The sequence below is a fragment of the Pelodiscus sinensis genome, chromosome 20 (genome assembly GCF_049634645.1).
Source record: "Pelodiscus sinensis isolate JC-2024 chromosome 20, ASM4963464v1, whole genome shotgun sequence".
NCBI classification, from domain to species: domain Eukaryota; kingdom Metazoa; phylum Chordata; order Testudines; family Trionychidae; genus Pelodiscus; species Pelodiscus sinensis.
In genome coordinates this window covers 21,192,230-21,217,951 of record NC_134730.1, presented here as the reverse complement: position 1 = coordinate 21,217,951, position 25,722 = coordinate 21,192,230, and the positions used below count along the sequence as shown (strand labels likewise).

At 42.7% G+C, this 25,722-nt stretch overlaps 1 protein-coding gene and 1 non-coding gene across 2 annotated transcripts in view; both read left to right on the top strand.

Moving 5' to 3' along the window:
- The window catches only part of PITPNC1 (phosphatidylinositol transfer protein cytoplasmic 1), a 250,308-nt gene that overhangs the window by 199,055 nt on the left and 25,531 nt on the right, over positions 1-25,722 (top strand). The window contains exon 8 of the mRNA XM_075903944.1: positions 18,005-18,100. Coding sequence (XP_075760059.1) covers positions 18,005-18,100 — 96 coding nt within the window. The remainder of the gene's footprint in view (positions 1-18,004; positions 18,101-25,722) is intronic.
- LOC112544436 (U6 spliceosomal RNA) lies at positions 7,122-7,224 on the top strand. The gene has a single exon (XR_003087763.1). It is a non-coding gene; the product is annotated as a U6 spliceosomal RNA (small nuclear RNA).

The following is a 25,722-nucleotide window of genomic DNA, read 5'->3' as shown; positions in this document are numbered from 1 at the left end:
CTCTTTCAGTTTGCTGGTTATCATCATTCTGCCACAGTCTGGCGATTACCATTACCTCTAGTTAATTTCTTAGCATACAGCCTGATAAGAAGATTCAACTGCTTTATTTATATTTAAACCACAATTTTAAAGAGATCCTATGTAAAAGCTCAAGGCACTTGAAAAATTAACATCATCATCATATAGGGAGAGGCTATGCTCTTAAGAGGCACAGCACAGGACACACTACTCAGACAGAAGGGGTCTGAGATGGTTTTGAAACATCTCTGTGCCCTCTTGATCCTCAGCTTCTCTAGAGCAGGGGGTTTCAAACTCTGAGTCATGGTTTGTAAGGGCAAGCCACTAGTTGGTTGCAAGACGCTTTGTTCCTGGCCAATAGGAGCTGCAGGAAGCAGTGTCCGGTCAGCACCACTTCCCATAGCCCTCCTTGGCCAGGAATGACAACCCACAGCCAATAGGAGCTCTGATGACCTGTACCTGCGGAGGTGCAGGTAAACCAGGTGTCTTGCGGCCCACTAGCAACTTGCCCTTACGAGCAGTAACCCAGAGTTTGACGACCCCTGCTCTAGAGCCTAAGGCTATGTCTAGAGTAGACTGAAGAGTTACATTGGAAAAAGATACTTTTTCTGGGTGGTTTTTTTTTTCAGAAGAGGCTTTTCCTAAGTTTGCCTACAAGGGGCCAAATTTCAGAAAAACCTCCTCTTTCGGAACATCCCTTATTTCTTATACAATGAAGAATACCGGGGTGCCGAAAGAACATGTCTGCTTTTTCAGAAACTGTTCCGAAAATGCGGATGTGTTCCTTGGATGCGGCAGAGCTTCTCCGGGATACCTCCAGTATCCCAGAAAAGTTCTGCCGTGTAGACATAGCCTAAGTTAGCAGCTTGTCTCCAGCGGCTTGTGGGCCACAGCACTGTTCAGAATCACCACAGCAGTGCATGCCACAGCTCCGCACTCAAAACTCTTCTTTGTCAAAAGCCTTGCGCTTAGCATGTCCCTTGGGCAAGGGCTTATGAGAGGTCTCCTCAGAGAAGGGCCCGTATCTGGATTCTGCTATTCCTGTGCTGGGTATTCTTCCCCTAGGTTGATCAGGAGTTATCAAACCCTTTTACACTGCTCTACCCTCCCTTTCATCCAATATACAGAGCCAAATTGAAGATGAGGCTCTTACCTATAATCTTCTTTTCTTTCTCCATTAATGTGATGATATTAGGGAAAAATAACTGTCTGCTCCTCAGGAAATGCACCTTTGTCCCCCTTGTGCATAGGGCTGCATTATTTTATACTGTGCATGGACTTATTTTCTTATTTTCTAGGATAGGCTTTGCTTATGAAGTAGTAGAAGACAGAGGAACATTCCGTTTCTGATTCAGTTACACAGATTCATGCTGTTCGTGGAAGGTCTGATTTTCATCCACACTAAGGGCACTTTTACACTATACTAGCAGCGTAAAGGGGCCTCAAAATGGCCATACACTTATAACTCCTATAGAGAGGGCTAAATGTTACTGAGGATCAAGCCCAGAATCTAATATCTTTCTTATCAGTGCACTGAGAGCTTTCTTCTACATCAGTGTTTCTCAGCTAGAGGTACGAGTACCCTTAGAGGTACTTGAAAGAAATCTGGGGGGGTACATCAACACAACTAAAATTTGAAGAAAATTGAATTTTTGTTTTAAGTTTTACAGCACTTTATTATTTTTGTACTTTTTACATCCAAAAATTTAATCGCCCATCTGGCTATGATTAAGTTGTTTAAACAAATGTGTTGCAATGGTGTGTGTGTGTGGGGGGGGTTGTGTGTCTGAAACTGTAGGTACTAGGGGTATTTATAATTTTTTTAAAGGGGTTCTTAATAAAAAAAAAGGTTGAGAAACACTGTTCTACATATCAAGCATTTAGCTGAATGACAGATTTTTTTCTGCATAAAAGCTGGCAGATGGTTAGTTATGCTGTGCTGTCAAATTGTGATTTCTAAACTAAAGTCTCAAAGGCTCCATGAGTGATGTCATGGTCTGCAAAATATGTTCTGTTTAGGATCATATTTAACTCAGTTTTCCAAAAGAATCCACAAGCCCCAAAACAGTTAGCTCTCAGCAAAGGGTGGAGGAAACAGTACTTTGTCAGGGAGCAGTGAATATTGTTTCAAGTTGAAGAGAAAATTCAATAATGCGAGTGACTTGCATGAACCGAAGTAGCTGGATTTGTAATACATGGATAGTAATATATTTTGCAGTGTAATTTCGTACGCCCAAATTAACAGTGTTACTGTATGCTAACAATATTTTCAGCAAAGAAAAAATACATTGGGTAAATTAAGAATCCACTACGTCAACATTTCAATGTGGCAGTAAAACAGAAAGCAAGAAGGCACCATTTGTACAAAGCAGCAAGAGAGTCTGCAGGGGACTCCGAGGCTCTTGTTCGTCATGCTGGTGGAAACCAGACAATCTAATGCAGCTGTGGTGGCTGATCTGTGGAGAGTTGGCAGGTCACATAGTTCTGGCTTTACTTTCATTCCTCTACTCATCCCTTCTGTTCCAACTTCTAACCAGTCCTAGTAACACGAGTGCTAATAATATTTTGGTATTATAATAATATCTTAGGGCTATGTTGTACCATAAGGTATTTTTTTAAACACAACTATCCATTGAATTGAATGGTGAATCAGGACATAAACCTTTAAGACCTGCCATATTGGATTAGATCAATGATCCCTCTAGCCCACTATCCTGTTTCTGGCAGTGGCCTGTACCGGAATTTCAGGGGAAGTGCACAGCACAGATTAGTTGGAGAGATCCACCAGTCTTCCCTTCACCCACTTTGTCTCTATTGGGACCAATATGGCTACAATACTGCATACATCCCCACCACCCCTCCCCCTGCCACTTCTGGCAGCTGAATATTTAGGGTTGGCCTGAGCATAGGGTTGGATCCCTGACCATTTTAACTAGTAGCTCTTGATGGACCGATCCTCCATGAACTTATCTAATTTTTTTTAGCCCAGTTATTCCCTTAGCCATCACCACATCCCTACAATGAGTTCCACAGATCAATTGTGCTTTGTGCAAAACAGTACTTCCTTTAGTTTGTATTAAATCTGATTCCTATTAATTAGGGTGACCCCTGGTTTTTGTGAGAAAAGGTAAATATCACACTTCTCTACTCACTTTTTCCACTCCATTTGTGATTTCATAGATGTAAGCTATTCATCTCTGCTTATGCCAAAATAGGATTCACCTAAGAAGTAAAGACAATAATAAAATGGCTCACATCATGGGAGGCGCTTTGTCCAAGGACTCACAGATCAGCCAAGGTTGGGAGTTCCTGTTCCCCAAAATAGAAACTAAAATGGCTAATGAGAGTGGTGTTAATCACCTCACAAGGAATCTCTCATAATTTCCATATGTAGTAAACTACTTCTCCCTTCCAACCTAGCTAAAAAGTTCCACTTTAACAAGCAAGGTCACACCCTGCTTTCTGAAGCAAAGTATTTTCACTTCAAAAAATTCACTCCCCATTGTGTTTCTTGTACCCTGAATAATCTTTCATCCCAGATTAGAATCTGCGCACACAGGCAGTGCGTGAGGTGGCATGTGGGATCAAATATCCCCCCAGATTTCTGTTTGGCTTGCCATGATTAGAGCCCTACCAAATTCACAGCCATTAAAAATGTGTCATGGACCATGAACTCTGGTTTCCCCCATGACATCTGTTTTAATGAGCTTTTCCTCTATACCCTACAGATTTCATGGGGTAGACCAGCATTTCTCAAACTGGGTCTTGACCCAAACAGGAGTAGTAGGGGGCAGGGCACAAAGTTATTTTAGGGAGGGGTCAGAGTATTGCCACCTCTTACTTCTGTGCTGACTTCAGAGCTGGGCAGCCTAAGAGCGGTGGCACTTGGCCAGGTGCCCAGTGCGGAAGGCAGTACCCCACCAGCAGCACTGCAGAAGTAAGGGTGACAATACTATGCCATGCCAGCTGCCTGAGAGAGAGCCTGACTGGGGCAGATGCCCACCCTGCCCCCGCCTGGGGCAAGTTGTCTCAGCCAGCTGCCATGCTGCACAGTCAGCCACTCAAACGGTCCAGCTTCAGTCACGTGGGAAGTAGCTCCTCCCACTCTCTGCCCAGGCCCAGCTGGCCTGGAGTGTGATGGAGCATGCTGAAGGGTCAGGGGGATGTGGTGGGAGAAGGACAGAGCCCTTCCTCCATTGCAGGTAACTCTGGTGGTGTGGGGAAAACATGGTGGTCCCAGGCTGGGTGCAGAGCAGAGAGGTTGCTAGGGCGCCTCATCTCAGAAAAGATATCTTGGCACTGGAAAAAGTTCAGAAAAGAGCAGCAAAAAAGAGTAGGTATTTGGAATGGCTGCTATATGAGGAGAGATTTAAAAGACTGGGACGAGACAAAAAAGTTTGGAAGAGACAACTAAGGAGGGATGGAAGCGGGGAATGGGCGACAGGGGATAGATCACTTGATGATTACCTGCTCTGTTCATTACCCCTGGGGCCTGTAGCACTAGCCACTGTCAAAAGACAGGCTAGAGGACTGGATAGACCTTTGGTCTGGCCCAGTATGGCTGCTCTTATGTAGAGGAGACATGTGGGTCAATCACTCATTCCCTTTAGGTCGTACCACCCCCAGTGTCAGGGGGTATGGGTTTTCATGTCTGCGCATTTGATTGTGTTGTGAGTCAGTTCTACAGTCTCCCATTTGTGAAGAATCTGGTTATGTTGTATGCCTCAAATATAGGGTGAAACACTTGCATACAATTAAAGACTAGAGTATCCCTCCAGATTTAGAAGATTATAATAAATGTGTTGGTTTTCATTATAAATAATAGTTGCACTCAACAAGTAATAGGAATGAGCAGGCACAAGGAAGAAGACATGTTAAAAGATATAAACCAGGATAAAATTTTGGAATAGAAAAATTGCTTAAAAGGGGGGGGATCCCAAATGATAGTTGGTGGCAAATAATGAAATACAATCCTTGAATCAAACTTTAAAAGCCTCCGGTAAGAAAAGGATTAAAGAAATGTGTTATACACTAGTGCCATCTATTGGATGCCAATGGAAGCAGCAAAAAATCTAAGCAGGGATAAGGTGGGTGAGGTCATATCTTTTATTGGACCAACTTCTTAGCTAAGCTTTTTGAGCTACACAAAGCTCTTCTTTGGGTTTGGCTTGTCTCTCTCGCCATCAGAAGTTGGTCCAATAAAAAGTATTATCTCATCCACCATGTCTCTCTAAAATCTAAGGCTTCCCTTAGCACATATCCAGAGGGAATAAAAAATTGATCCACTTCTTTGAGCCCTGAAAGTAGGGTATATAAACTGAAGTAATGATGTACCCAGTAGAGTTGACTGAACACAAGAAAAAGCTGCCAAGTGTAACTGATGTCTGGATGAGCTATGCGGAAAGGACTCTCCTCCAGCTTCCCAGGATAAACAGAACAAGAAGAAATTACTTCAAAGACTGTATTTTCTCTTCTTTTCTTGAATATAAATAACTATGGATTATCTTGCTGAGCCTACATTTTCTAATAAAACCTCAAGTAACTGCATTTTAGATTTTAACTCCTTTGTAAGTCCAAGCAAATTGCTCTCAAAGAGATTGAAAAGGATTGTCTTAAGCAATTGCTTTTAATCATCTGAACGGATTGTTGCAAAAGAAACTGCACTAACCAGCTCTTCAAAGTGTCCTGAAAGACAAGTGCATTGTGGGAAGTATGATAACTGTGTCAATACTAAAGAATTGAGAACTGATTAGCTTAAGCAACTCTAGTCTGTTATAACGGTTGGCAAGGCTGCATTGTCTGGGCAGAAGACGCAATTGATTGTGTCATGTTTTGAGTGGTGAACTGTTGGTTATATATAAATGTGTGTTGGGTGAACTAATAAATTGTTTGTTGGTTAACAATAACCAGTCCACCCATAACCCCAATTTGAGATACAACAATGAAGCTAAAAGTTGGCCTGAAAAGATGTCAGGGTTACAACTACTAAGCTCACACTCTCTGGATTTAATAAAAATGGTTCATCCTGTTGAATTCTGTTATGTATCGATAAACCAAGTCTGTTACAGTTCAGCTTTAAAATCTAACACAAATCCTGGAAAATTCATACATTGCCCCCCTTTCACTTTTACATAGATCTCTATCGTATCCCATCCGCGCTCTCAGCCACGTAGCCCTAATCTTTTTAGTCTCTCCTCATATGGAAGCCATTTCATGTCCTTGATCATCTTTGTTACCCTTTACTAAACCTTTTACAGCTCTACAATCTCCTTAAAAATTAGCCTTATAGTAGCTACCATCTAATTACCAGGTACAGAGGTTTATTTCAGTGATAGGTTACACACTGCAGTTGATAGTTCTGCAGTTTCATATTTGAATTCCTTCTGAAGTCTTGGGTAAATATAATCTGGTTTTGGTGACTTATTACTGTTCAGTTTATCAGTTGATTCCAAACCCTCTTGTAAGGATGCATCAGTATGTTTCCTTTGTTGTCCAAAAATATGTGAATATCATTCTGACTTCTTCTATAGTGAAAACTAATGCAAAGAATTAATTTAGCTGCTGTTTTAACATCTTGATCACCTACAAGTGCCCCCACTGATTGTTTGTTGAGCTTCCTGTTTCTGTGTATTTAAAAATACTCTGACTGTTAGTTTTTGTATCTTTAGCATGTTACTTCTAAATTTTTTTTATAAATTGATGGTACTAAAGGGTCCAGTATCAGGCAATAATAATTAATTAATAATTGTGCCTTTTATCTGAGGATCTCCAGGATATTACAAAAGCAAAGAAGTGGTGTTACCACAATCGAACAGATGATAAATCATGAGAGAGAAGTTAAGATATGATATAAAGAGACTGCATTTTGTCTTATACATAAGCTTACCAAAATCGGAACACATTTCTACAAAGTGTAATATCTATTTAGGTGGACCTTCATGCTAAAAATGCATGATCATTTTCATCAGTCAAGGCTGCTAAAAAAAGCATAGGATAAATATTGTACAGTCCTTTTCCTTCCGCGATCTCAGAGCATTTTACAAAACTAGGTAATTGTTGTTGTTCTCATTTTACAAGTGGGGAAAGAACAGTCGCTCTTCAGTGTGCTGCATTTCGGCAGCACATATACTTAAATTGGAACAGAGAAGATTAGCATGGGTCCCGTGCAAGGATGACATGCAAATTCATAAGAACATAAAGAGCGCACAATACTGAGAGAGCACTCCCTCACATTACAATGATGGAGAAACTCGTAATTTAGGATTTGGGATTCTTCAGGACACATATTATATCTATATATTTTTCTCTTATTTTCAATGTCATTTAATTTGGCTATATAATTATGCAGAATCATAAATAGGTCCCTTTCAGTTCTAGGTCATTGCGTCCAGTCACCTGCACTCATGGCAGGATCAATCACTATCTAAACCAGGGCTGGGCAAGAGGCTGTCAGCAGGCTGGATGTGGCCCGCCTAGCTCTTTCATCCAGCCCGCAGCAGCTCCCGGACCCGCCCCCTAACACGTTGCCTGTGAGCCACCAGGGATGCACGAGCCCTTTCACTGACTTCTATTTAAAGTGTTTGCGCCTGCCAGTAGGCTCCCAGGCAATGCATTAGCGGCAGGCCGGGAACTACGAGCCCTTTCAACTGCTTCTATTTAAAGGGCTCGTGCCTTCCCCATGGCTGCTAAAGCGGAAGCCCTTTGAATACAGGTTGACACTTCCTAATCCGGATTTCCCTAGTCCAGCAACCCTGGTCTGGCATTGTCAGGGTGACCCTGTGGGACCAAGAGCATTGCCAGACTAGGGCAGGCAGAGCTCAGGAATCTGCAGTGGAACTTCTGAGGAGAGCCCCGGCAGCAGAGGGTCTGCTGGGCAGAGAATGAAGCTCCAGGCACAGGACCACTGGAGGGAGCCCCGTCAGCAGCAGGGTTACTGAGCAGAGTACAGAGCCCTCCCAGGCAGCAGCAGAGCTGTGGAGAAAAAGTGGAGCCCTGGGTGACAGCAGAGCTGTACTAGGATAGCGGGGTTAGTGAAGTCTCCCTCCCCCCATGGGGAGGGCAGAGCCCCAGGCACAGGGGCAGCCAGAAGGAAATGTGGACACCTGGGTGCATTGATCTCCCCTGGTCTAGCAAATTCCCTGGTCTAGGACCAGTCAGTTCCCAGAGGTACCAGACCAGGGAGGTTCGACCTGTTAAAGCAGTTGAAAGGGCTCAGAGCTCCCGACCCTGCCTCTTCCGCCTAAGGCTCCACCTCTTCCAGGTGGCCTGGAAGCACTTCTGAAATTTGAAGTGACCCCCTCCATTCAAAAATTATTGCCCACCCCAATCTAAACCATTCCTGACAAGTGTCTGTCTAATTAGCTCTTTAAAAATCTCCAGTGATGGAGATTCCACAACCTCCCTAAGCAATTTATTCTAGTGCTTAGCCACTGTGACAGGAAGATTTTTCTACTGTCCAACCTAAACCTCCCTTGCTTCAATTTAAGCCCATTGCTCCTTGTCCTATCAGAGGTTAAAGAGAATAATTTTACATCCCCTTCCCTGTAACACCCTTTTACGTACTTGAAAGCTGTTAATAAGTTCCCTCTCAGTCTTCTCCTTTCCGGAGTAAACAAACGCAGTTCTTTCAGTCTTCCCTCATCACTCATGTTTTTAGACCTTTAATCATTTGTATTGTTCTTCTCTGGACTTTCTCTAATTTGTCCACCTCTTTTCTAAAATGTGGTGCCCAGAACTGGACACAGTACTCCAGTTGAGGCCTAATCAGTGTGGAGTAGAGCAGAAGAATTACTACTTGTGTTTTACTTACAACACTCCTGCTAATATATCTGAGAATGATGTTTGCTTTTTTTGCAACAGTGTTACGCTGTTCACTGATATTTAGCTTGTGGTCCACTATGACGCATAGATCCCTTTCCACAATACACTTTCCTAGGCAGTCATTTCCCATTTTGAATGTGTGTCATGATTTGTATCTTCCGAAGTGACGTACTTTGCATTTGTCCTTATTGAATTTCATCCTCTTCGACTCACACTGTTTCTTTAGCTTGTCCAGATCATTTTGAATTTTCACCCTGTCCTTTAAAGCTCTTGCAACCCCTTCTAGCTTGATATCATCTGAAAATGTTATAAGCGTGCTCTCTGCAATTAAATCATTGATGAAGATATGGAGAAGAATTTGTCACAAAGCTGTGGAACCCCACTTGTTATGCCCTTCCAGCATAACACTGAGCCATTGATAACTACTCTCTGTGAATGGTTATCCAACCAGTTATGTACCCACCTAATAGAAGCTCCCTCTAGGTTGTATTTCCCTATTTTGTTAATGAGGTCATGCAAGACTGTCAAATGCCTTACTAACATCTAGATATACCACATCTACCACTTCCTCCCATCCACAAGGCTTGTTATCTGTCAAAAAAAAGATAGCCGGTTCGCTTGATAAGATTGGATCTTGATAAACCCATTCTGACTGTTACTTATCACCTTATTATCTTCCAGATGTATGCAAACTGATTCCTTAATTATTTGCTCCATTATCTTTTCTGGTACAGACATTGAGCTGATTGGTCAGTAATACCCTGGGTTGCCCTTATTTCCCTTTTTTATAGATGGATATTTTTTTTGCCCTTTTCCAGGCTCATAAATCTCTGCCATCTTCCATGATTTGTCACAGAAAATAGCGAATGGCTCAGATATCTCTTCATTCAGCTCCTTGATTATTCTAGGATGCATTGGCCATGAATCACCATTCGTAGCCAATGCAAGTGGCGGGAAGCGGCACCCTGATCTGTGCCCCTTCCAGCCGCTCGCCTTGGCCATGAATGACAGCCAGTGAGAGCTGAGATCATAGATTCATAGAATACTAGAATCATAGAATACTAGAACTGGAAGGGGCCCTCAAGAGATAAAGTCCAGTCTCCTGCCTTCACAGCAGGACAAAGCACGGTCTATACAGGTGTCTGTCTAACCTACTCTTAAATATCTCCAGTGATGGAGATTCCATAACCTCCCTAGTCAATTTATTCCAGTGTTTAACCACCCTGACAGTTAGGAAGTTTTTCCTAATGTCCAGCCTAAACCTCCCTTGCTGCAGTTTAAGCCCATTGCTTCTTGTCATATCCTCAGAGGCCAAGGAGAACAATTTTTCTCCCTCCTCCTTGTGACACCCTTTTAGATACCTGAAAACCGCTATCATGTTCCTTCTCAGTCCTCTCTTTTCCAAACAAAACAAGCCCAATTCCTTCAGACTTGCCTCATAGCACAGAGGCGCAGGTAAACATAGCAGCGATGGCCCGTCAGGGACTAACCCTGGTGAGCTGATGTTTTTTTTTATTGCCTACCCCTGGTTTATATTCATCCTTTATAATGTGGCTTAGTTCCCACTGTTTGTAGGACTCTTTTTTTTTTATTTATTTTTAGATCGTTCAAGATCTCCTGAATAAGCCAGTGGTCTCTTGCCGTACTGCCTATCTTTCCTATGCAGTGTAATAGTTTGCTCTTGTGCCCTTAATAATGTCTCTTTGAAAAAATGCTCCAATTGTTTTTCCTGTTACACTTGCTTCTCATGGGAACTTACTTTCATACTCCCTGAGTTTGCTAAAGACTGCCTTCTTGAAATCCATTATCTTTATTTTATTGTTCTCCCTCCTACCATTGCTTAGAATCATGAACTCTATCATTTCATGATCACGTTGTGTGTCTAAATGCAGAATGCAGGGATAAATCTCTTTGACACTTTAATTTGTGTGTCTAAAGTGTGAAAAGATTTCCTTAAGTCATTTCTGTCATAGTCTGTTCTACCCCGTGCAGATGCTATCTTGTGGCACTCAAGTATTGACAATCCAGGACTCAGACGTGATTACTTTTAGGGGATAAAAAGTACCTCTTTTAACTCTAGAACTTGACATACATGAAGATATTTATAGGGAAAGAAACTGCAGAATGCAGAATAGAAGGAAAAGGGCTAAACTGTAAATCGGGAGTTTAATTGTCACTTTGTCCATAACAATAAAAGAATGTTAGTATTGGGGGAGGTGGAGAAAAATTAATTTGTAGCTGGTGGGAAAGAATCTTGATTTTTTTTTCACAATCTGAATCCCATTGCTTAATTTAGGAGGTGGGAATTGCTACCTTTGAGACAAGTTTCTAATGTGGGCAAAGATTCAGTGTCTATAGCAGGCCGAGGCAAAATAACAGCCCACAGGCTGGATTTGGCCTGCCAAGTCACCAGATCCAGCCTGTGGATGCTGTGGAGAGCCCCAGGTAGGCTTCCGCTTTCCTCACCCCACCCGAATGCGGTTTAGAAATGTGGCTTCAGGACAGTTTTTCTTTTAAAACTATGAGTCCAGAGGGGAGGGGGAAAGCTTTAGGAGCTGCTTCCACCCCAAGCACAATCCCTTTGGCTGGTTTCTAGCCAGAAACTGGCCGATGGGAGTTTCCTGTTTTAATAACAGGCAGCCACGAAGCACAAGGAGCTCCAGAGCACATGGCTGCAGCCTGTTCATGGGCAGGGCAGGCAGGGAGGGAGGCTGATTCAGGAACAGCTGCTGGCTGGTAAGTGTCCTGGCCAGACCCTGCCTCTGGTATCCCAGTCCCTCCCTTCTTCAACCCTCTATCCCCTGCTTCTTGCCCCCCCTACTCCACATACCCAAATCCTTTGCCCCCCTTGTGTGTCCATATCCCTTGCCCCAGATCATAATCTTCTCCTGCCCTAGCTCACAGCCCAGACCCCTTCACCCCCTCCTGATCCCTAATTCCCTGCCTTAGGTTAAAATCCACCCCCTGCACTCCAGTCCAATGCCTCAGGTCATAACTGCCTCCTTCACCCAAACTTCCTCCCTTACCCCAAGCTCCCTTCTGCACCCAACCTCCACCCCAGACCCCTGCACCTCTTCCATTAATATCATGGAAGAGTGCGGTTATCGACTATTTTTCAAATTTTTGGAGTGGCCTACCATCAAAAATTATTGCCCACCCCTGGTTAAAGGCTGGTCTATATAGACTTGAATGAAAATAACAGGATCCATTTTAATTTGCATGTTTTATTATTTTGATGCATGCGTGTGTGGGCATTCATACTTCAAAATAACCTTCATTGAAATAGGACGTTTTATTTTGTAGTGAGAGTACACATAAATGGGCACTGAAAACACATTAGGTGTGAACTGAGACCCATCTAGTCATTTCACAGATTCACAGACTTTAAAGTCAGAAGGGATCATCGTGATCATCGGTCTAATCTCCTGCATGTTGCAGCTACAGAACCTCATCCACCCATTGCTATAGTAGACCCTTAATTCCTGCTTGAATTACTGAAGTCCTCAAATCTTGATTTAAAGACTTCAAGTTACAGAGAATCCCCTGTTTTTCCTAGTTTAAACCATGCTTTGCTCTAGAGAAGAAGGCAGAAAACCCAGGGTTTCCGCCAACCTGACCTGGGGGAAAATTCCATTCCAGCCTCAAATATGGAGATCAGTTAGGCTCTGAGCATGTAGGCAAGACCCACCAGCTAGGCATGTAGGAAAGAATTCTTTGTAGGAACTCAGAGCTCTCCCCATCTAGTGTCCCATTTCTGACCACTGAAGATATCTGCTAACAGCAGTTTCAGATGAGCCATATGTATTATATATCAAGCTCAGTCTTAAAACAAGTTTGAGTTTTTTGCCACACTAGACTCCTTGGAAGACTGTTGCAGAACTTCACTACTCTCATCATTAAAAAACCTTAATCTAACTTCACACCTAAACTTATTGATGGTCAGTTTATATCCATTTGTCCCTGTGACAACATTGGCCCTTGACTTAAATAAATTTTCTCCCTCCCTTAACTTAAATAAATTCTATCACTCTTGTGCATTTATATAGCGCAATCATATTGGTACAAGTTTGTGTTCTAGATGGGCCAAGAGAGATGGTACATAGTATATAACCATATTTTCTACTATGTTACCTGACCTGTAATTGATTTAAGACTGGCCTGCTCTTTTGGAAGCAAATCTATTTTGAAGATATTATTTTTTTCATTTACTTGCACAATTAATTGTAGACAGTGTGAATCTAATGCACAAAAAGTGAAGATGACTTGGAGCTCCTCCTTTACCCAAACTCAGACAATGGATAGGACTAACTAGCCTCCAAAGGAAACATACCGATTTTAGAACCTTGCTTCTTTTTGAAAATACTGAGGTCAGCTTTCCTCACTGGCCACTTGATTGCTTTAGTCTCTCAGGCCTGGTCTACACTAGACCAGACCGGTCGGCTTAAGGTACGCCATCCAGCTATGCAAAATGTGTAGCTGTATTTGGCTTACCTTAAGCCGAGCCGCCACCGCATCTGCACTGTGTGAGGCCAATAGGAGCACATGCTCCCTTCGGCTTCCCTTACTCCCCATAGAATGAGGAGTACAGGCCACTGGCAGCAGCTGCCCTCGGCATTTGATTTTGGGGAGGGAGAGGGGGTCTACGCTAGATTCGCTAAATCAAATGTTAGAAGAGTGGCCTCCGGAAGGTCGATCTTTTCCATAGTGTAGACATGCCCTAAGGGCTTATCTTCATTACAGAATTCACTTGGGCTTCCACTTGGCTGTTGTCCTTGGCTAGTTCCCATTCACACACAAATCCCCCGGGCCTAGGTTACAATCCACCTCCTGCACCCCCGTCCAGTGCCTCAGGTCACAACTGCCTCCTTCACCCAGACTTTATGGTGCTTTATGCCCAAGGTATCTGGCCCCTCTTGGGTCCTTCCTAGGTTTCCCACTTTGCAGTAGGATGCAGGTTAAACCACTCAAATGATGAGAGTCCCCCAATACCTGCCCAGAGGTTTTTCTGGTTTGCCTAAAAGGCCACACAAGTACACCCACAATTCACTGAGAGGGTCAGAGATCAGCTCTGTATAAAGCACAAAAACCCATGGGAAGTGACCCCAGCAGTCCTCCTTCACTGAGCGAGTGCAGAGCGGATGCAGTCAAGTGCGCACTCGCTCAGGTTAACTCTGCCGTGAACACAGAGGTGATCGCAGTAAGATGGCGGAAACTGACAGTCACTATGACCTGGACTAGATTTGGGCTAGAAACCAAGCAGAGAAAAGCTCCATAGCTTGAGAGAGAGAGAAATAAACTTTGCTGTTAATGTCCCCTGTCCCCCATAGACTGACTCCCTCCCTAACACTAGCCAGAGGGGGAAGAGACATCTCCAGTCAAGTGCATATTGACACATTCGATTCTCCCACTGTAGAGGTGATCAGATCTGCCGATGCGGGCGGAAGGATAAGGGGAGAACAGGGGCAGTTGCTCTGGGACCCAGTGATTGAAAGAGGTCTGGGGCTCCCAGCTGCTGCTGCAGCAGCAGATGTGGCTGGAGCCCTAAGCCCTTTAAATTGCCACCGAAGTGTCACACTGTGCACTCTGGGTGGCTCTGAGGCATGGAGGAGTGGTGCACCATGATCAGGGTGGCACCTGAGGACTGGCTGCCTCTGGCCCGGCCCCATCTGCCTGAGGCCCTACGCCTTCTAGGGGTGCAGCACTGGGGCCCCCTGCAGCTTGCCTGGGGGCCCGCGGAAGCTTTTGGTTCTCCAGGAGGTGATGAGCTTGCATCATATAGTAGAAAGAAAAGAAATGGGGGTAAATTGAAAAGCACGGGCATGATCTTGCGCAAGAACTCTTTTGTGGAAGAGTTCTTGTGCAAAAACTCTGCCAGAAGAGAGCGTCTACACTGGCATATGCATTTGCACAAGAGATGTGCTTTTGCTCAAGAGCATCCATGCCAGTGTAGACGCTCTCTTGCGCAAGAAAGCTCTGATGGCCATTTTAACCAAAGGGCTTTCTTGCGCAATAAATTAATGTTGCCTGTGTACACTGGCCTCTTGCGCAAGAACAGTTGCGCAAGAGGGCTTATTCCTGAGCGGGAGCATCAGAGTTCTTGTGCAAGAAGCACTGATTTCATACATTAGAACGTCAGTGTACTTGTGCAAGAACTCGCGGCCAGTGTAGACAGGCAGCAAGTTTTTGTTTTAGTGCCCCTGTGTGATCTTTCTTTGTGTATCACAAGTTTCTATTAATGTTGTCCCAAGGTGGGTTTTTTGGTTTGGTTTTTTGGTTTGTTGGTTTGTGTTTTTTGTTTTGTTGGAGGGTTGCTTTTTTCTTTTTCTTTTCTTAACAAATTACTTTATCTTGATACAAAATAAGCCAATTAAAATCTACTGTCTGTCCTCCTGTTATTTTGGGTATGATTTTAGACTGACTGGGAAACTTCTCTTGAGCCATTTTTATCCCTCTTAGAAAATGAAAGTGCACAGCTGTTTGTATACTGCAGTAAAGTGTGTGCATTCTCTTGCTCTCTTTCAAAACGATCCTTCAGATTTTCATAATATTTAACATTCAGCCTTTCTACAATTTCCTCTTCATTACTAAGGGCACAAAGCATTCTTGCCATTCACTCTGCACACTTGCAAATATAGCTGCACAGATTGGGAGCCTTATGTTTCTTTTTGTGGGCTTTAATCTGTTTTAAAACTTTTTAATTACTCCAGCCTCTTAATTTTGATTGCAAAAGCAATCAAACCCTCCCCCCTATGGGCTTTAAGAATATCCCGGAGTATTTGGCTAGAAGAGGCAATAAGAGAATCAGACCTAAAAAAGAAATCAATCTTGTGCTCTAATGACTCTTTATTTTCCACTGCTGATAAAACTAGGGGATTAAATCTCCATCTGCAAGTGTTGTGAGGACAGTCTAAGAAAGGAACATGGAGAAATGATTAGATGACAGCTTAGGCTAGTAATGGGGAGCCAGCCTATCATGGAGCCAACTTACGGAGTTAAGGAAATGGTCTGTTTAAGTGCCAAATTGGTGTGGGATGGAGGAGTAAAGGACGGGAAATAATCTTTCTCCTGACTTAACCATTTGAAGACTTGACTTTTTTATGTGCATTTCTAACCTTTCACTTGGCTGAAAAACTAGCAAAGGTCAGTGATTTAATTAAACAGCCTCCAGGCATCTGTCCACCTGACCTCTTTCATATTATTTTAAAGAAAGAAAAAAAATGTGCAATTTATAGGTTCTACTAGAACAGGAGTGGGCGATAATTTTTTGCCCAGGGCCACTTCAGAAATTTTTTAAGTGGCCCCGGCCCACACTGGAAGGGACGGGGCCTCAAGCAGAAGGGGCAGCACCAGGATACTTCCCTAATTCCCCACCCATGGACTATGATTGGTATGGGGGTGGGGAACTGGCTGACGTCTTTGCCCTCTCGCCTCCATGAGGTTCCCCCTAGCCGCCCATGACCCTGGGGTGGGAGGAGACTTCACGTGCTTCCCCTTCAGCCCCCAGGCCAATCAGAACGTGGGGGCAGGAGAGTGCACAAAGTCTCCTCCCACCCTGCCAGGAGCGTGTGGTGGGCAGAGGAAACTTTGCACGCTTCCCCCACCCCCAAGCCCTAATTGGCCTGGGGGAGGGGAGTGGCTGGAACAATCCACTTGGTAGGCCGGATTCGGCCCACGGAGACCCTTTTGCCCACCTCTGTACTAGAAGATTGAGGCTGCAAGAGCTCACGTATACAGCCAAATGGACACTGTCCAATTAAATTATAAATTTTTAAGGAAGTTTCTTGACTGTGTTACTAATAGCAACCTTTTAAGGATTTACAAACTGGCCTAACCCAACTTCCTCCCTTATATTCGCCCATTTCCCATCCCTCTTTCATTATGAACATTGTATATTGAAAGGATATGTTTCTGGCAGAAATACCAAACTCGCAGTCTGGCTAATGAGCAGTGCTGGCATTTTGTATCCTGATATCAAATTAATTGTCCCACTGGGCTGAAATGAAATGGAATTAACTTTTTTGTATGTTCATGAAATTTAATTTCCAAGCAATGGATATTTATATTTTCTGAAAACATTAGCTGTAGACAATGGCACTACACAGATAAAGCATGTTGCTAGCCAGTTATTGTCCTCCTGACTTGAGGACCACTTTAACCTGGCCAGCATATTTGTGCCCACAAAGCATTGCAGACATCTCATATTGAGATGTCCATGTAATTGATTTGTAGGAAGTCAGGCATAGAAATTGCCCAGATTACATGTGCAAATAATTGTGGTTCCAAATTTGCAACTCCCCTCCCAGTAGGTAGGTGCTGGGGACAGAAATGAAAGCTGGCTTGCCAATACATGGTCCTTGAAAATTTAAGTCCATAGGAGCTTCATGCACACACTTGAGAGCAGAACTTTACCCTATCACTTTATGGTTTCCTCAACCATTAAATCTGTAAGATTTATCCAAAATCCTGAGTCTCAGTAGCACAGCAGAGTCAAAGCTTTGTCTCATTTTGTACATATGTGCGGACATATTTCATCGCTGTTCTGAAAGTAGAATAACACTTCTAGAAAGAGCAATAGGAATTTGAGTCTGGAAAGTCAGCTTTTCCCTTGATGGTGATATTTGGCCCAAGAATTAGAGCAGGCAACATAAATAATAATCATACTAAATATCTGCTTTGCCCTGTGTTAACGGGGCAGCTGGCTCTTCTGAAGGTGTGCACTGAGACAGGGAAAGGAGTGGACTGACCAGCAGCAGGGGGCGCTAAGCAGGATATACTGTGAAGTACACTCCAATGCTTCCTGCTGTGAAACAGGAGTGGTTACATACCGAAAACAATGGCTGCTACACACTCCTCTAGTAGCAGTTGGATACTGCTTAGGACTGTATTGCTTGTTTTTTGCCTCCTCTGCCACACCCACTCTCTCCTCTGTGCCTCATTGCTGTATTCTGGCATGTGTACAGTGCTTCTGAAGTGGATGCACCGTGGATGGCTTGGTATTATGTGGACCATGTGGACCTGCAAGCACTCTAAGCATGAGTCAAGATGCCTTCAGCACTGTGTGCTCTGCTGCACCACAGGTCATTGGCTCAGCCCCTCACAATGCTTTGTGACCACAATGCTTTGGAACTGTCCTGTTGAAGTGTTAAAGTTTCTTTCAATCTTGCAGATTTTTGACAACGAAGCCAAAGACCTTGAGCGAGAAGTCTGCTTCATCGATATCGCCTGCGACGAAATCTCTGAGCGCTATTACAAAGAATCGGAGGTAAGACAATAAAATTGTGAAGAAGGAATATATCCTGGAGCTCATCTGGCATTTGTAGGGTTTTTTTCCCACATCACTATCCCCATTGCAGAACTGAAGTGCTGTTCACTAGGCGCTTCAGAGAATCCATTAATGCAGTGCTAAATATTGGCCAGATTTCTCTTTGTACTTTCAAAAATATGGTTTTTTTTCTTCTGAAGCACTAGAGAAGGCTTATAAACAATACATGCTTTGCTCTGGAGTCTGCTTACAGGAACAGACACAGTTCAGGTTGACCTTTGTTTGTCGTGGCATCTATATGCAAAATATGCAGATCTCTTTTAACATTGTAACATGTTCCCATAGATTATAAAAGGTCCTTGACGGGGCTGTTTCAGATATATGGAAGACTAGGGCTAGGAAGGGGGTTCTTAGGATCCAAACTCGTTTTGTGTTTTCAAATAAAATATCACTGGTCATTAGCAGGGCCATCCTTACCTATATGCATAGGGCACCTGAAAATTTGGGGCACCACTGGGGTGTTAATGTTTAAAACGTGTCTTAAAAATATTTCATTAGTGTGTTGCTGAACATTATAAAATCATATGTCTAAAAAATTGATTCCCACAGGCTGCTATCAGGCAGAGAGGCATCAATGTAATACCACTGCATAGAGTCCCATGAAGCCTAAAGATAGCACTGGTCATTAGTCTAAAAATGTGACTAGAGGTATAGATTATAGAGGGGATCTGGAAATGACCTCTATACACTTTTCACTATAAAAGATTCTTTTCTTTGAGAAGCTCTTAAATCTCCACAGTTTGCAACTAGCAGTTGACATTCAACGGGGGGCATGTTCTCAGGGTGAAGAAGGGCCTAGCCTTTGTTCTGTGAAGTTCCATTTGACCTTTGTTGTTGTAAACCATTTAAAAAATCACTATTTTCTTTCTCTTGATGGCATTCCTCAGAAAGCATTGGCAGCCTGCCGAAATAATAACTAACACCAGCACTCTAAGGCCAGGCTGCTCCTACTGCTCAGAGCAGCAGCACACGCTTTATTGCAAACAGCTGGGAGCAGCATTCGGGGAGAGGAGAGAAAAAAAGATGATCTAGGCTCCTTTCCACCCCAGTGCCCAACGTATGATCTCTCTGGATCAGGTCACTCTCTAAAGGCACTACTTTGGGCAAGGATCCCCCACCTCCCATAAATCTCGCCTCCACCCCATAAATCTAACCTCAGACCCATCACCTGGTTTCAACAGAGGGCACCACATGTGGAAGAAAGTTCCTCAGTTCCCTCTGTGGAGAAAAGAAAGAGATTGATAGGCCACGTTCAGCCCCTTAGTCATACTCTAGATCTACTGCTTGGGCCCATTGGTCCATCCACAGCTGCTACTGGTAGCTAGCTAGTACTGTATGTGGTAAGTCCTGCAGCACAGGTGGCAGCCACTTATGCTGTGGTACTGAAGGTGCAGGGCCCAGGCTGCTGCTGCTATGTAGACATGACTGTGAGAAGAAAGCATTATGATCATCTCATCTCACTTCCTGCATAACACAGGTCATAGAATTTTGCCATGCAATTCCTTCATCATGCCCATGACTTTTGCTTAAGATGCATGCTGAGGGAGCTTTTACGATGCACGTATTATAATTATATATAAAATAAATATGCTACAAGAATATTATTAATGTTGCATACTCCAGCACTTGAAAGTTGGGAAATGCCAAGTTTGCAGTTGCCTGTGCAACCTTAATTCTGCCTTCTTCTGCACTGCATATGCATTATAGCATGTTCTTTAATTATATGATAACACTATTTTTAACATAGGATCCTGGCATTGTTCAGGACACAAGTTCAAACCACACACGGGCTGAATTAAGTTTGCACAAGTAACAATAAATCCAGCATTTCCTAACGTTCAAGAGTTCAATGTTATAACCTAAATAATGTTCTTTTAACGTAGTTTTTTCTATTTAATATATAATCGTAGATTTTCAAAGAAGCCTAGGAGAGTTAGGCACCAAAAGCTCATTGACCTGATTAACTCTCTTAAGCTTCTTTGAAAATTGTTCAGCACTCTTCAGCTTCACACTACCCGGCTGCAGACTCAAACCAGGTAGCTAGAGGAAGAACTGCTCTGACTGATGCCTGCTGTTCATTGTGGAGGCCCAATTTGCTTCTGCAGAAAGGAAGACTGGACCATAGCCTCACAACGGAGGTGGCTCAAAGTGGCTGTTTAATAGGGTATAACAAAACGGCACAAACATTTTTAGGATCGAAAATGAAGACCTGCCAGTGGAAATATTTGTGTAAGATCGGACATGTATATTTCATACCAGAAGAGCCATATGTCTCTCTCTCGTATTTATACTTCCTGTTGAAATTTTATAATACATTACTGATCATAATACAGAAGATGAAAAACTGTATTTCTGACAGAGTGAAGTATATTGTAGAGTAAGAGCCATCTGTTGTGTACTGAAATCCATGCTATATGTCACCATATGAAATGACTCACCAGCCCCCATTATCTTAACTCTATCCCAGTACATTTAGGAATAATAGCTACAGAGAACAGATATGCAGTTAAACTGTCCAGTAGCTGGCTGTGGTTTATGGCAATCAAGTTTTATTTTTTCATCTCAATATGCATCTCAAAATGCTATAAACATAAAGATAACAAATAGCTTTTCTGCTTTTCTTATGGTTCCCTAATACCCAACTATTAAATTTCATTTTGATAAGGTTTATTTTACAATGCAGAAAAACAACTTAATATTAACTCAGTGAAGAGTTTCAAAGAGCATGTGTTCTATTTCAAGGATAAATCTATGACACTGGTTCCAAGCATACTGAGATTTTTTTGCATGTGGTTAAACAACAAAAATTGCCCAACAACTTCTTGAGTTTCTCTCAGTTCTAGAACATAATTTATGCATAGACCATAGAAGTTGCTTTGACAATTAATAAAATACTAAAAGCTAAGATGTCAATCATTCCTATTTAAGGGAAAAGTAAATATTTGGGTGGAGGGTGTTCATTTGAAAAAAATACAGTGTGCATTTGGTGGTTGGTAATGAAATTGTAATGACTGATTCAGTACCCTCAAAGGTTTCAAGTTATGTTTTCCCATTTCCATATGATGAATATGAGCCAGATTCTTATTTACACAAATGTTCTTTAGTCTACTCTGGTAGTGCAAATAGGCCTTTGAGAAGGTGTGTATATATCTAAATTATGCCCATTGTAAGGCCAGGTCTACAGTGGGAGAGAATATCGCTGCTAGTTAAGCATCTCCAGCTACATGAATTGCTTAGCTGGAGTCGGTGTACCTTGCATCAATTTTTCTGGGGTGGCCTCACAGCAGGAGGTTGATGGGGGAGTTTCTTCTGTTGACTTCCCTTACTCCTCGCAACAGCAAGTAGGAGTATGACGGTTGATGGGGACAACCTCAGCATTCGATTTAATGGGTCTTTACTAGATCCACTAAATTGAACCACGGAAGAGCGATCACTGGAGGGTCAATTTTCCAATAAGTGGCTCCTTTAATATAAAAGTACTTAAGTGTAAATGAGAAACTGGCCCTTTGTATTTTTCATATTACAATTAATAGTGTTTCTACTAACACAGATTGGTATAAAATTGTCAGAGTTGTTCAAAGGGATTTTTCTGCAAAATTTACAACCTACAGACCTGATTCACTCTCACTTATGCCGATGTAAACCAGAAGTAACATCCATGGAGATACACCATCACCAATATAAAATCAGAAGAAGTGAATTAAACTTGTAGACCAAAGTGTGCTTTCACTTTGAGCAGGATCAATCCAGGATAATTCCACTGATTTCTGTGAATTTACTCCAAATTTACAAGGGAATTGGAACTGAATTTGATCCTCATCATTTAAGGACTTAATCCTGAAAGATGCTATCCACTCTGGTCCTGATTTAAAAAAAAAAAAAAAAAAAAAAAAAAAAGCTTGTAAACATATTTTTAACTTCAGGTGTGTAAGTAATCCATTGATTTCATGAAACTATTCACGTGCTTACAAGCTAAACATGTTCATAAATGCTTTGCTGGATCAAGATCCGTGCACTCAGCACTTTGCAGCATTGACATCTAAATCTCCATATATCAAAGAGAAGCCCTAGCAGCCAAGCCTGGAGTCTTGCCAGCCACTACATTTGGATCAGGACCTTTGGGGTGATTACATTCAGAGCAGTGTTCCCTCTAAGCCAGGCATGTCCAAAGTCCGGCCCGCGGGCCAATTGTGGCCCGTGTTCCGGTTTAATACGGCCCCCCAGGTAATTTGGCAATATCTATCTTTTATGGCCCCCAACAAATCCATATGTATTGAGATGAATACATTGTAAAATCTCAGTTAATGTCAGTTGGTCTAAATCAGTTATAAATATATTTGGACACAACATGTATACTTGGAGTTATGTTCCTGTTCATATTTTTTTAACTTAATGACAGACAACCTTTATTACCAATAATATGTAATGTACTTTACAATGTTCCTGACATATATTTCAGCTTCCTGGATTTTTTTTTTCATCTGGCCTTCAGATATGAAAGGCAGAGTGATTTAACACCTGTTTAGATTTGTCATCCATGTGACGAAATGAAAAGTATGTCGTTTGCAATAAACTTTGCATAAAATAGTTAATTTGCATTTAATTTTAATGGTTCAAAGACTGTCAGGCAAAATGGTCGGCCCTCACGCATGTTCACTTCATCAAATCTGGCCCTCTTTGAAAAAAGTTTGGACACCCCTGCTCTAAGCTGTGCAGCAGTACAGCTTCCCTGGTGATTAATCAGCCCCGCCCAGTCAGTCAGGAACCCTGAACCTCTGACTGGACAGGGCTGATTAATCACCTGTGAAGCTGTGCTGCCCTGCAGTTTAGAGGAACCCTGATTCACAGGGTTGTACTTACTTGTACCCAATCTGAATTTGGCCCGTTGAGTCTCCTTACGAGTTACGAAATGTAATCCTATCAGTCCATTTTCTTATGCTGGTTCTATGAAATCACACAACTTCTCATTCCTGTCATGTTTGCATGCACAGAATTATGAGCATGTCCAGTTCTCGTGATTATACAGGCTCATGTGGGCTTAGATCGACCTTTTTCGGATGCCTTGGACATTTGCTGCTCAGTGAGTGAGTGCAGAAAACCCAGGAAGTGAAGGTTGTGGGGTTTGGCTGATTTAGTGGTTATTTAATATACATGATTTAATCCATTGATACCTTGGACATTTTATTTATTTATTAACTTCTTTTTGCAACTATCCCCAAAATGCATGGGTGCTTCACAGCAATAAGAACAAATCTTCCTTTTAAAGGGCCACAACCTCTGCTAGTGCTAATCAATAGAGCCTGCAGCAGCTACAATTTTTTTTTATCCAAATCCACATCTCTATCTGTAAAAATGAGCTGCTCTCCTAATCAGACATTGTTAATAAAATCATTTTACGATTCAATAGTTACGTGCTTTTTTTTGCTAACATTGAAGGATGAGACCTTCACTCTTAAATGAATTAAGGTCATTTAGATGGCTCTGGCCAAGAGAACACTCAAGATTATCCCGAACAATCGTTGGTAGGCATTCTGTGATCTTCACTTCCTGGCTGAAATGATAACATCTCTTCAGCATGTACGAGTGTGGCCCCTGGGAAACTACATCTTTGGCTCTTCAATTTGTTATATTTGTTGCCTGGGAAGAAGAGGAATTACACTCTTCCTTCTCCTCCCCTCCCCCCCGCCCCTTGAATCTTTGTCCCGTTTTCACAAAAGACGTCTCCCATGTTTTGTTACAGCAAAAGCCGAAGTGTGCAGCATGACTTCAGGGGGAGATTGTGTGCATGAATGACCTGACTTTTGTAGCTTTGGCCCTATTGTTTATATGAAAATCTCTATGGCTGTGTCCAGACTCAGGGTTTTTTTCGAAAAAAGTAGCCTTTTTTCGAAAAAAACCTCACCTGCGTCCAGACTCAAGCCGCGTTCTTTCGAAATTAAATCGAAAGAACGCGGCTTTTCTTTCGACGGCGGTAAACCTCATTTCATGAGGAAGAACTCCTTCTTTCGAAAGTTCCTCTTTCGAAAGAAGGCGTTCTTCAATGTAAATAGGGCTTCTTCGAAAGAGAGCATCCAGACTCACTGGATGCTTTCTTTCGAAAAAGCAAGCCGCTTTTTCGAAAGTTCAACGTGCAGTCTAGACGCTCTCTTTCGAAAGAGGCTCTTTCGAAAGTATCTTTCGAAAGAGCCTCTTTCGAAAGAGGCTTGCAGTCTAGACATAGCCTATGTGATGTGCCATGCAAGGGAAAATACAACCTCTTTAACTTAACTGATAGAGCCATAAAAGTATATTAGAATAAAATACCTCTTTGAGACTATGAGCTCTGTGAGGCAGTGTGACAGGGCAGACCAGGCCCTGAGGCCAGAAAAGGGCCATAGAGAAGTTGTCCTATGTGTACAGTGACTGCTGAGAAAACAGCCAATCGGAGCCAGGAAGGCCTATAAGAAGCTGCAGGACCAGAGTCAGTTCAGTGTCTCTGAAGACCTGAGGGACTGAAGACTGGGTTTGACTGGCTGACTGAGGGAGCAGCAGCGCCACCCAGAGCTCTCTGTGGACTATGTTGAGCCTGAGATAAGGCCCTAAGGCAAGGGTGAGGTAGTTGTCTCGAGGAGGAGAAGCCCTGAAGGCACCACTCTTGATCAGAGTGGGGAATGGATAGGGGGATTAAACTGAGAAACTGAACAGAGGGCACCGAAATGGTCCCGTTAAACGTGTACCCCGGAAGAGGGTAGAATTTCACACAGTGTCGCTCGGCTGAAGGGTTAAGTAGCTGAAAGGCTGAAGAACAGAGGCAGTACAGGCACTTGGCCAGACTTGTAGGTGGTACCACCCCGTTACAGGCAGGGAATGCCTGTTTTGTTTGTACAGCTCCTAGCCTAGTTGGACTCCTGATTTCTCATTGCAGCTGCTAGGCACAACTGCAATATTAATATTAATAGAAATAGAAATGCTTGTGTAAAACAAATAATTCCAGCTTTTCTGAACTATGCTAAAATTAGTGCAGCTGTGTGCAGTTACACCAGGAGAAAATCTGGCCTATAGTCCATGAGTTGATTCATAAACAGAAACCAAAAGAAAGGTCAGAATCAAATTGTAGGCTTTGCATGCCAAGGTCTCTGAAATATTTATGATATTGATACAGTGAGTTTACATAAATAGGGGTGAAGGAAAGCGGAATGCCTGAGAGCTAAAAATAAACAGCTTGATTTACAAATATTAATAAGAAAAAATACGTTGTTCGTTCAATTTTCTCTTGATCACACCAGGACAGGAATCCACCTATACAAACAGTCTGATAAAAACTGACATATTACAGGTAGATTCAGTGCTGCATGAAAATAGTAAAGAAATAGTTTCTCCAATTTCCAGTGCTGTAATGGAATAATGAAAGCTGCAACTAAAGAAAACTAAAGCATATGTTAATACAGCAGGCTCAGCTGTGAGGAAGTTTGGCTCCAAATCCAAATTTAGTGGCTGGTCTGTAACTTCACAACGTGCTGAGTGTGTGTGTGTGTGCGTGTGTGTGCATGTGCGTGCGCACATACAAATCTGTATGTGATGCA